This window comes from Muntiacus reevesi, chromosome 14 (genome assembly GCF_963930625.1).
Source record: "Muntiacus reevesi chromosome 14, mMunRee1.1, whole genome shotgun sequence".
NCBI lineage: Eukaryota > Metazoa > Chordata > Mammalia > Artiodactyla > Cervidae > Muntiacus > Muntiacus reevesi.
This window is the reverse complement of record NC_089262.1, coordinates 31079852-31093086: the sequence shown is the minus strand read 5'-3', so window position 1 is coordinate 31093086 and position 13235 is coordinate 31079852. Positions and strand designations below refer to the sequence as shown.

The window sequence follows — 13235 nt, the reverse complement described above, 5'->3', positions numbered from 1 at the left end:
GTCACCATCTGCAGTGATTTTGGAGCCCAAGAAAATAAAGTCTGTCACTGTTTCCATTGTTTCCCCATTTATTTGCCAGGAGGTGATGGGACCAGATGTCATAATCTTAGTTGTTTGAATGTTGAGCTTTAAGCTATGTTTTTCACTCTCCTCTTTTACTTTCATCAAGAGGCTCTTTAGCTCCTCTTTGCTTTCTACCATAGGGGTGGTGTCATCTGCAAATCTGAGGTTATTGATATTTCTCCCAGCAATCTTGATTCCAGCTTGTACTTCATCCAGCCCAGCATTTCACATGATGTACTCTGCATATAAGTTAAATAATCAGGGTGACAATATACAGCCTTGACATACTCCTTTCCCAATTTGGAACCAGTTCATTGTTCCATGTCTGGTTCTAACTGTTGCTTCTCGACCTGCATACAGATTTCTCAGGAGGCAGGTAAGGTGGTCTGGTATTCCTGTCTCTTGAAGATTTTTCCACAGTTTGTTGTGATCCACACAGTCAAAGGCTTTAATACAGTCATTGAAGCAGCAGTAAACGTTTTTCTGGAATTCTCTTGCTTTTTCTATGATCCAATGGATATTGCCAATTTGATCTCTGGTTCATCTGCCTTTTCTAAATCCAGGTTGAACATCTGGAAGTTCTTGGTTCATGTACTGTTGAAGCCTAGCTTGGAAAATTTTGAGCATTACTTTGCTAGCATGTGAAATAAGTGCAATTGTGAGGTAGTCTGAATATTCTTTGGCACTGCCTTTCTTTGGGATTGGAATGAAAGCTGACCTTTTCCAGTCCCATGCCCATTGCTGAGTTTTCCAAATTTGTTGGCATATTCTATTTAATTAGCTTTTCTTTGATAATACTCACGTATTAACAACAGTAATAGGTAAGTATTATCAAAGAAGAACTATTAAATAGATGGAAATCTGTGATTTCACTTCTAATTGGAAGAACTTCTAGAGAAAAAGCCAAAAGTTCATGGAAGGGAAAGAACTCAATTGATGTGAAGGATTAAAACATTTACAATTTTAAGTCTATATCTTTTCTATTTGTGACAAGTTGTTATTTTCCTATTTCATCTATTGGTAAAGTAAGTAAACCCTATGATGAAAGGTTTAAGATATTATTTCCCTTTATACTATACATCATCATTATATAGCAAGCTCATAGATCCAGGTTTCCTTAGGACAGTTCTGATTCATGACTCTATACTCTTAAAAGTGTCTGCCTCGGACAATAAGTTATGTGATCACTTTATTACAATATTCTTAATGCTAGAACTTCCCAATATATTAGCAGATTTTCATGTATGTTTTCTACAGACAGAGCCATTTGCAGCTATATTCACTGTAAATAGAAATCAATAAAGGAAAAAAAAAAAGAAAATAAACTTTACTTTTTTCTAGAGCCTTTAGAGCAGTAGTTTTTCCACTAAAGGTTTTCCCCAACAAGCATCCTTTTATAGCAAATGAAGGTAACTCAGGTTCTGTAGGTTCAACTTGAGGAGGAAGAGAACTTTCAATTAGTCTGTGAATCACATGGCCCAATATGCAATTGTTGGAGGGTGGTACGTTTTCAACCATTTCTTCTGGTAAGGCCCATTCTCCAACCATGTTCTGTAAAAATAATAATAAAACAAAACAGAAATATTCTTAAAAGTGGAATTTAAGCATGTAGGAAATTGAAAGTAAATACAAATTATAACAAACAAAAGTGAATCAATATTTTAAATAGTTACATTACATAAATGAATAATAACATAATACTTTCATATCAGTGAAAAATAAGCTTCCCATATAGAAATAAAAAATAAATTCTAAAATACTTAACACTTTATGAAAGTATACCTATTGAGCTGAGACAAATTGTAATGTAAGTTGACTATTAAGACACTTAAATTGATGCTATCAGTAGATAGATAAAAGACAGTAAGAGTTATGTGGCTACTGTATGCAAATACTAAACTTATTTTTAAATATTTTAAAGATAGATAAAAGAAAATTTTCATGACCAATATGTTGTCCTCTAAGTTTCCTATATTTGTCTTCCAGTTTCTTTAAGCTTCTGGCTTAAATGATCAAACAATTAGAGGAAAAGTAAAACAAAGACAAAACAACAACTATATAGTTCACATTCTCTGACTTCTGTGCACTAAAACTAGAAATAAATCTTATTTTTAATAATTAAACATTGCCCTTTTGAATTATTCTTAATGAAAAATTAAAACTGTAAATATCTGTAAATAACAGATTGAGAAAAATATTAAAATAATAGATTTATTTTAAAATATGAGACAAAATCAAGCTGTAGTTAGAGGAAAACTCATACATAGTCCCTTAGTTTAAAATGCTTTGATCTAAAATAAAAAGAAGGAAAATAAATGAACTAAGGTTGAATATAGGAAAAAAAAAATTTTAAAATAACCAGAAAAGAACATGAAGGAAGAAACTCATGATAATGGAGATGACAAATTAGAGAGTAATACTATTAAGATATTTTTATTGATATAATTCTAGAACTTATTCATTTTAATCATAATGAAATTGCTACCAGTTATGCACAAAGGTGAAGTATAGCAAGTATCAATTTTGTAACATAGGAAAGGCAGTAACAACAGATTTTTAGGAGACTTAAAAATCCTTAAAAAAATATTATATACAACTCTATTATGATAAATTTGAATTTATTAATGTGTGGTAAAATGATATTTTAAGAAAGTACAAATGATTAAATTAATTTAAAAGAAATATCTGTAAATATTAAAGGCATCAAAGAAAGAAAAACATTATTGAAGAACTGTATCTAGGAAACTTGATAACACTGCTAACAGAAAAAAAAAAAGAAAATTTTTCATTTCTTACACAGATATTTAAATGCTATTTAAACTCTTCTGAAATATGGAAGAAGATAGCTTTCCAGTTCACTTGGTGAGATTAATGTAACACAGATACTAAAAAAGGTGTCAAAGATCATTGACAAAAACAGCATTCAAAAAAGAAAATAACAAACCAATCTCATTTGGAAATACACTGCAAGAATCATGCATAAAATACTGACAAAAATCAGCCTATATTAAAACAAAACAATTATATTAATTGACATTTACTACACATTCAGTATACCCCATATACTGCTGTTTTCATGAATTATTTCTAATGATTCTCACACAACTCTTACATAAGTATAATTATCTTGCCAGTTTTGCAGAAGAAAACCCTGAGAATTATAGAAACTGAGTTATATTTGTCTATGTGTGTGTGTGTGCTCATGGGGCTTCCCTGGTGGCTCAGAGGATAAAGCGTCTGCCTGCAATATGCTCAGTCATGTCTGACTCTGTGACCCCATGGACTGTAGCCCACCAGGATCCTTGTCCATGGGATTTTTCTAGGCAAGAGTACTGCAGTGGGTTGCCATTCCCTTCTTCAGGGGATTTTCCTGACTCAGGGATGAAACCTGAGTCTCTTATGTCTCCTGCATTAGCAGGCAGGTTCTTTACCTATAGTGCTACCTGGGAAGTTCATAGTCAGAATAAATAGTAATAGCAGAGCTTAGTAAGGACTCAGGCAGACAAACTGCAGAACACATGCTCAAAACCTTTATACTATATGACCGAATAAGTATTACTTCATGAATACAAGGAAGGTTAAAAATTATAAAACCTATCATATATCACATTAATAGGTTAAAACACAAGCATATGATCATTTTGACCAGGAAGCATCTGATAAATTCAAAATTCATTTCTGATGAGAAAAAAAAATTAAACAAATTTCTTAGTATGTTACAAATTGAGATGATTGGCCTAACATTTTTTACATATCTTACCAATATATAATGGTGAGCCAAAGTGAGCAACACATTTTTCTATTAAAGGTAGGAATAAGGAAAAGATGTTCATCATTTACATTAATAGTCACCTTATTCTGGAAGTTCTAGCCAATGCAAATAAGATAAAGAAAGAAGTAGAAAATTAACATATCTATAAAACAGATTCACAGATACAGAGAACAGACTCGTGGTTGCAGGGGGAGGTAAGGGAGGGAGGGAAGGACTGGCAGTTTAGGGTTAGCAGACTTAGCAGATGCAAACTAGTATATACAGGATGGATAACTAATAAGGTCCTATTGTATAGCACGGGAAACTATAATCAATAGCCTGTGATAACGCATAATGGAAAAGAATATGAAAAGGAATGCACATATATTTATAATTGAATCACTTTGCTGGACAGCAGAAGTTAACACACCATTGTAAACCAACAATTGTAAATCAATATTGCAAATCAACAAAATTTAAAAAAAAGAAAAGAAAAAGTAGTAGCGCTCCTAGAATTAGCAGTTGAGTTCCTGGTGCAGAGGTAGCTGCTGCAACCTGAATTTCCAGTGCTCTGTGCTGGTGACAGTCTTCTCATCAGATCTTGCTGTGATGGTTCTGATAATTTTCCTTGGAAGTTTAACCTTGAGCATGGTTCTTGAATTTAACCTACAGAGTCACTGAACTACCTAACATATTTTGGATTTTTTTTTCTGCTTATTTAGCATAAGTCAACTTTTTTTATTCCAATTAGAAACTTTGACAAAAATCACTGCAATTGATGAGAAATATATAACCTAAGCATAGTCTCACATTTCTACTGACGAGTGTAAGAAAAATGACTTGAATAAAGGGAAATTCAAAAAAGTCCAAAATTATAAGCCACTGAATTCTTCTCCAAATTAATCTGATTTAACATAATGAAACACAAGTGTTAGTGCTATTTATTTATTTTTCCTTCAGGATATCACAAATGGTTCTAAAGTTGAAGCATAAAAAGAACTGTACAGATAAAAATATGTACTTAAAAAGGAAAGGAAAGAAATACAGGTTTGTTGCTTAACCAGAGATATTAAAGCACTTATTAATAACTTATGAGGACTTCCTAGGTGGCGCAGTGGTAAAGAATCCACTTGCTAATGCAAGAGATGAAAGAGATGTGGTTCAATCCCTGGTTCTAGAAGATCCCCTGGAGGAGGCATGGCAACCCACTCCAATATTCTTGCCTGGGAAACCCCGTGGACAGAGGAGCCTCATGGGCTACAGTCCATGTGGTTATAAACAGTCGAACATGCTGAATGCCTGAGCACGCAGTGCTTTATACTCTTGTCAATTCCTTCATCTTTGATTGATAATGATATCTATTTCACAGGGTTGTTGTAAAGGTTGAGTGAAAGGTTTGTGTGACCACTGACTCTGAATGTTTAACTATTAACAGAAGTTCTCTTTTTGCTGCTGGAAGCACACATGGCAATACCCTTAAGGGAGACAGCAGCTACATTTTTGCCCAACAAGAAGTGCACTGTGATCAGAAAGGCATGCTTCCTCACAAAGGGGTCATAATAAAGCCCTCTTCCCTCACTGGTTAGTTGCAGAATGTAGTCAGACACAATGGGATAGAATGTTGACCAAGAAGAGAACTGAAGGCTTCGGTCAGGCAGAGGACTGAAGCCTGACCAGTGGAGATGGACAGATTGAGGATTTGGAACATATTTTACAGCATCACCTTAAAAATACAGCTATGAAATTCCTAATAAGACTAAAGATAAAGGGTAAGTAAAGGGAGATGTGTCAGGTTGGAATAAGAACATGATGAGGGATAAGGAAAAAACTGAAAAAAGAGGGAAATTAGGCCAGAATAAAAATGACTAGTTTAAGGCAATGGCAATGAGCAAAAGAGACTTTGTTTTTGAAGGTTTTTTTTTTTATTCCCAATTTCCAGAACCATGCTGGAACCTAATAGGCATTCAATACTTATTGAATGAAAGAGTGAATCAATCAATTGGTAGTATAGGCTCAATATAAGTGAACTAAATAAATGAGTGAATACATGGATATTGCGTCTTATTAATTTTGATTAAGTACAAGGTTGTACAAGGATGACGTAGTTCTCCAAATAAGATAGACACAAGCCAACCTAAAATCTAGGATACGATCAGCAAGAGTCACCCTCACAGATGGAAGTTAAGAAGAATCCACAATGTATGAAACTAGCTAACCCTGGAAGCATGTCTAGAAGTAACAGCTTGTAGTATGATTTTCAAAGAGCTTCTCCATTAAACCAAGGCATCCTTTTTCATGGCAGCAGGAAGCATCTCAGTTAAAATGTACTAAATTATAAAGAATTTATAAAATGGGACTTTGTAAGAAGTTCTGCCAGAGATTTTTACAGGGTGCTGAGGGGGTAAGGAGCAGCCTGACTGAATGAATAGGTAAGGTCAGCTCTATGGCAAGCTATTATGATCTGGTTAGTTTCATTTTCCTAACTGGATATTTGTCTTGGGTCTCACAGATTACATTGACCCAGGGTATACCACATGACTGGCAGATAATAAAAATAAGCTGCAGAAATTCTAGCTCTGTTTGTGGCAATTAACTTCCAAGCCTTTTGTCTGAGTCCTGGCCTGTTCCAGTTCTGCCTAGCTTCCAATCTGCTGGCTTCATCTCCATTTTCTAGTCTGGTTCTTATAATCTCAGCTTTGATCACTGGGCTGCTCAAAGGACTTGGCTTGATCCCACCTTTGTCTCTTCCTTTTTCTGACTACATCAGGTAAATTATCTTGACCACCTTTGTTCCAGCTCTGAGAAATCAATGAGCCCTGGAGCTTGTTCTCATGGCTGACCTTCTCTGTTCAGGTCTGTCCTGTATCCTACCAGAGGTAATCAGATATCATAGAAACACATCTATTATTATTGCAACATGGAGAGTCTAGTAGCTGCATTCCAGTTACTGTGCTTGGAGGATTTGGCACTCAGGAAGATACCCAATTCCACAGGGAAGTACTAACATACAACCTGGTGGTTTTGGAGCCTCTGTCCTTTGCCTTGCTTTCCCAGATTTTCTCCTCCAACCACCCCCAAACCCTGAGGGAATCTGGAGGAACTGCTTATGTTTGTAATTCAGACTTCATAAAGTTCCTTATAACCACCTACGGTTCTCAGAAGAAGAAAGGGTTGGTTGGGTATTCTACCAGATGGGAAATTCAGCTCATGTAAACTGGCAACTCTACAGGGCTTGACTACTGTGTGGGACTTGTTTGAGAGGCAGGTTCCTATCAAAGATGGGGAATTTTGATGGAAAAATGGAGGCTGTGCTCTTCTGCCTCTAACAAGGAGGAAGGAAAGAGGTCCAGTTAGGTGATGGGCAGCTCAATCCTGACCCCTCTTCCAAGAGCTGTCATGGAATGGGCTCTGTATCAAGACCCAGTTCCAAGAAGAACTCAGAACAACATGAAAAGATGAGTTGGCTTTGCTAAGTGAGACTGGCAGCCTTTCTAAGGTCACCTGACCTTCAGTCAGGTCAGAGTATGGTCAGATGTCTGGCTACACCTTTCTGCCAGACACACTGGCCGTTGACTTCCAGATGAGGCAGGGGCATGATGCTGGCCAGCTCTCACTGATGATGGCATGGTAGGTGCAACTCCGGGGAGAAGGCATGCCACCACATCCCTCTAAGCTAGATTGCTCAGTCTGGACCACATCTTATCTGTGGCCAGGAAGTGCAAGTGTTGCCCATGGTAACGAAGGAAAAGCAGATGTTATCACAGCTTCACCTGCTCTGCTCAGCTGAAGACTGTTCTGGCTAGAAGTAGCACTGTGAATAGCCAGTGCCTTTCTATCAATTGATCCCACGGTTAATTCTGGTTCATCCGGAAATATGAAGAGCTGGTTCTGATCCTATAATAGCTTTCACTCAGAAGCCTGCTCACTTCTGTTCCAGGGGCAGTCTTCCCCAATCTTTCCTGATATTATACTATGGAAACAGACATGTTTACTTCTAGCCTGTCACAAAAGAAGACCCAGGACAACAACATCCGTGTACCTTGTGGTTATTTTTGGAGGAAAATTCAGACAAGATCAAGTGTGTCTAGGGTTATATGGCTGTAGATGGGTGGGAAGGAGGAAAATTCATATTGGCTATGGTCAGTCACCAACAAAGTGACAAAGACCACTGTCAAAGCCTACAAGCCCACATGACACCTCCCTATGCAGTCCAATAACTAGCTTCTGACAAGTTTAGAAATTCAGCAAGCTCAGCAGTTGTGAGCCACAGCAGGCTTCTTTTTCTAAAACTCTGAGCTACCAATTACTTGTAAGTCATGCAACTGGAATCACTGGGCTGATACTTTGTCTTCAGGTTTGATTACCGGGGGTAACTGAGATGAAGCCACTCTAAGAGATCCCCTGTTTCAAACACATTTCAGTGCTACTGAAACCCAAGGACAAATCAGATGTGAACAACGGGCAGGAGATTCTGCTTAGCAGTCTGACTCCATATACGCAAAGTGACCCACTGAGATCATGGGAAAGAACACCTTATTTGCCCCGAAATGACAGGCTCCCACTATTGATTCATTCTATGTCCCGGCAAGCCACATGGCCCTCCAAGGCATTGAATGTGGCACCCTGGGAGTTGCAGGAGCTGTGTAGGTAGCCCAGCACTTTTCAAAGCTCAGTTGCCTGAGTCTAAAACAAAATAAGAATAAGGTTACTGCATTTCTCCTGATGTCCAAGTGCCCTTGGGACAGCATCACAATGGACTTTATATCAGATCTTTCCTTGTGCCACAAACAGTTCTGGTGGTGGTGGCTAACCTCATGAAAATAGTAATCTTTACTCCTTAGATGTTCAAGCTATGCTCTGCTCATCATCAGGGAGGTGGCAGTCTCCCTCCAGATCACTTTTTTTTTTAAAACTAATATCTATCGTCTTGTAGACCATAGAAAGAACTTTTCCAGAGGCCTCTACATTGGAATTCACCCATCTGTTGCCACTGCCCAGCCAGGGACAGCCAGACAGGCTTGGTTAGAAGACACTATGACTTGTTCTAATCTTGTCACTGCAAAATTCACACGATTTTTCCAAATAGCATACGTTCTCTCCTAATAATGACCACTGTCACTCTATTTTCGTGTTTCACTACTAAATGTTGATATCTCAAAGAGGTAAGAAAGTGAAAGTGCTAGTCGCTTAGGTGTGTCTGACTGCTCGCGAGTCCATGGACTGTAGCCTGCCAGGCTCTTCTGTCCATGGAATTTCCCAGGCATGAATACTAGAGAGGGTTGCCATTCCCTCCTCCAGGGAATCTTCCTAACCTAGATCAAACTCCAGTCCTCTGCACTGTAAGCAGATTCTTTACCATCTGAACCATCAAAGAGGTATACAACACTCCAAAATGGCTTAGGAATGGCAGTGACCAATGTAAGAAAGACTACTGTGGGGTCAGTGTACTCCAGGCTATGGCTGACAGACCCTGCTACTGGACAGGAGTGGTAGAGTAAGGCATCATTTGGATGGAAGTTTCTCTAGTTCTCAGCCCAACACATCTGCCCAACACCAAAAGTCAAAGACTTTCCTGGATCCATTAACGTTTTTTGAGGTTACTAACACCACTGTGTTCTTGCCATATTTATCTACCGGATTCATAGAGCTATCTCTAAAATACTAGATGGGAAGTCTGAGCAGTTGATTGAAGAGAAGTTAGACTTGTGGTATAGAAGCTGAATCCTATAGTTGTCAAAATAGGCAAAGAATGAACAAAAAAATCAGGAAGCCCAGGGAAGATTTTTAACACCTTATCTTGGCTGGTTCTAGAAGAGAAGGAGCCCAGGGCAGAATTAGATTCTCCCTATTCTATGTGATCTAGAGCAAATAACAATGAATGGTGAACTTCACTATTAGTCTCATTCATAGCAGTCACCCAGGGCTCTTCTTTCTGGCTATGTCCTTCTTACTCTTCTTTCTATTCCACTTTCTATCTAGGTACCAATTCTTTAATTTTGCAAATCATTTCTCCATTCTGGTCTAATGCCTTGATCTTGATATCTTAATTCAACTGTTCCTACCATGGTTTTCTAATGAACTTAGTTTGTCTTCAATTCTAGTAATTTGAAGCTAAATACTCTACCAGTGACCCAGGCTTCCCTTCCATTACATAAGACACATACCCCACAGGCACAGTGCCAGACTTTTGCAAAGCCTACTCCAGTCATCTGAAATTCTTGGCCCACAATAGTCAGAAGGCATTCCTGGGCCTAAGCCATCTATAGGTATACCTTTGAAAACTAATACAATGATTTTTTGCTTTGTGAGTTAGTATCAGTAAACTTGATGCCTATTAATGAGTATTCTAGGGCATAAAGGTGATTCTACCAGGACACAGCTACACGATGAGGCCTAGCCTAGAAAGCCTTACCATTTGAGGAGAAATTTAGGGAGTTGGGCTTCCCTGATAGCTCAGCTGGTAAAGAATATGCCTGCAATGCAGGAGACCCAGGTTTGATTCCTGGGTCGGGAAGATCCACTGGAGAAGGGAAAGGCTACCCGCTCCAGTATTCTGGCTTAGAGAATTCCATGAACTGTACAGTTCATGGGGTTGCAAGGAGTTAGACACGACTGAGCAACTTACACTTCACTTAGGGAGTTGGAGGCAAAAATCTAAGCAAAGACAGAAGAACATTACAGCTATGAAATTCATATAGCAAACATGAGAACATTCTGTTCAGTACCAAGCCTCCTTCTTAGTTCCTATTTTAGAGGTGGATCATGATTCTGGTTATCTGTTTTGGGAAATGTTTGTATTTTAGCAGGTTCCTCTGATGCATCCATCCTTGTCTTCAGTGCACATGATAATATGGGGCATCAGGTACAATGGCTGGCAGAATTGTTAGAGCACAATACCCCAGCAGAAAATCTCCACTCCCATCATATAAGCAACTGCTTACTCTGCCTACTTAACAGTCACATATATTCTTACATGTCTGAAACTAAAAGATAAAACCATCAAAAATTCATAGTCAGAAGGTAAGTCATTAAGTTAAGACTTCTTTCCCAGAAGGGCACAAAAGAGGTCATGAAACAATTTCATTTGAAACTAGGGATTTCTTACTTGACTAGTAAGTTTGCACTTTGAGACATTTTATAAGTGTCTTGAATAAACACATATGTAATGGACTAAATCCTGTCTCTCCAAAATTCGTATGTTGTGTCTCTCCATTCTGATGGTATTTGGAGGTGGGGCCTTTGGGTGGCAGTTAGGGTTAGATGTGGTTATAAAGGTGGAGGCTCCATGACAGGATTAAGGTCCTTCTAAGAAGGACCTTTTAAGGATTCCCTGGTAACTCAGATGGTAAAGCGTCTGCCTGCAATGTGGGAGACTTGGGATCAATCCCCGGGTCGGGAAGATCCCCTGGAGAAGGAAATGGCAACCCACTCCAGTACTCTTGCCTAGAAAATTCCATGGATGGAGGAGCCTGGTGGGTTACAGTCCACAGGGTCGCAAAGAGTCAGACTTGACTTCACTTTCACTTTTCACAAGAAGAAGAAGAAGACGAGAGATCAAAGTTCTCTTTCTGTCTCCTCTATGTGAGGACATGACAAGAAGGTGGCCATGAGAAATTCAGAAAGAGAGTTCTCACTGGGAAATCAAATCAGTCGGGACTTTGGTCTTGGATTTCCCAGTACTATGAGAAATAAATTCTTACTGTTGAAGCCACCAAGTCTACCGTATTTTCTTTTGGTAGCCTGAGCTAATACAATGGATATCTTTAAACACACACTAGAACAAAACAGCAACCACAATTAAAAAAAAAAAAAGTTCTCTTCACATGACCTTAAGACTCATGTACTAAAATCTATCACTTTGTTTCAGTTAGTTATCCAACAATACCTCCTGAGTAACACGGGCTTCAAACTGATATTGAGCCCAAAGGGAACAAATTCACTCAGTTGGGTTCAACTCTTTGTGACCCCATGGACTATACAGTTCATGGAATTCTGCAGGCCAGAATACTGGAGTGGGTAGCCTTTCCCTTCTCTAGGGGATCTTCCCAACCGAGGGATTGAATTCAGGTCTCCCTCATTGCAGGCGGATTCTTTACCAGCTGATGCACAAGGGAAGCCCAAGAGTACTGGAGTGGGTAGCCTATCCCTTTTCCAGCGGATCTTCCCAACCCAGGAATTGAACTGGGCTCTCCTGCATTGCAGGCGGATTTTTTACCGAGTATCATGGAAGCCTGATTAAATACTGAACCATAAAAATTTGGATTGTTCACTGGGAAGTCAGAGAGCCATGCAAGAGCTAGGCCGGAGAGTCTACTGTCAAATGTCAAATCTAAAGAGCCACTGGATCAACAACAAAGGCCGGAGTTGGAGAGTAAGAAGTAGTTAGTATTTGGATAGTGCCTTTGGGTCAAATGAGTCAGATGAGACCTATATAGGAAGATAGACCCCCCCCCCCCCCGCCATGGTTCATTTAGTTCCACAACCCTATTTTCTAGTGGAAAAAAAAAATCCAGTGATAATAAGTGCTATTGTATAAATAAATTTGGGGATACATCTGCAGTAGTGACAAGAGTATGAATGTTAAACCCTAACATATACAGCTACATCTTAAAGTCTAGTTAATGTAAAATCATGAGTCAGAGTGTTGCTGATAAAAACGTTCATTACAACACACATTGTAGGGTTAACCTAACAACTACAGCAAACTCAAGAGATCATTACATAGTGATTTTCATTGAAAACAAAAATAACAGCAATTAAAAACTATGACCAGCACCAGACAACACGGATGATGTGCTGGACAGAAAACATCCTCCCTCCAAATTGTAGGAATTCCAATGACACCTTGCTCGTGGGCATGCAGAGTAAAGGCCTCAAATTGCCAAGTGCTTTGTGGTAGGGACTTCTTAGAAATATCTGCATCAGCAGGAAACCGCGGCCATGAGCTAAATTTAGTTTGAATACCCAGTTATAGTAACTCAAACTCATTCAGTAGCTAATTGCTAATAAGCAGCTTACATTAAAATGAAATACTATGGACCTGTGAGTCGTTTACCAGTAAGAAGCATGGAAGGGATATGCGTTTGGGGTTTACCAACAGGAGTCCACTGAATAACTCAGAACTAGTGGCTGCTATGTGGGGGCCATGCTGTCAATTGAACTGCAGCAGTTGGGCTCTTGGCTTAACCTGTGATTCATGGTCCATAGGATTTTGAACTCCTCCCCACTCTCCACTAAACAACTCTTTCTTATCCTGTAGTGGTTGCTTGGGAATCCCAGTAGGGTATGGCTCCCTGAGGAGGCTTCTGCCTCCCTCTTAGGAGAGATAAATGATATTTTTGGCCACACCATTCCTGGTCCAGAGTTCTCTCACATGTAGCCATTCTACGAAGAGAGTATGATGATTGGGAAATAATGTGAG

The 13235-nt window shown here is 38.8% G+C and overlaps 1 protein-coding gene across 1 annotated transcript in view; it reads right to left on the bottom strand.

The window, feature by feature from the left end:
- SPEF2 (sperm flagellar 2) overlaps window positions 1-13235 on the bottom strand; it is a 90753-nt gene that overhangs the window by 26117 nt on the left and 51401 nt on the right. The window contains exon 10 of the mRNA XM_065905418.1: window positions 1395-1614. Within this exon, the coding sequence (XP_065761490.1) occupies window positions 1395-1614 (220 nt within the window). The remainder of the gene's footprint in view (window positions 1-1394; window positions 1615-13235) is intronic.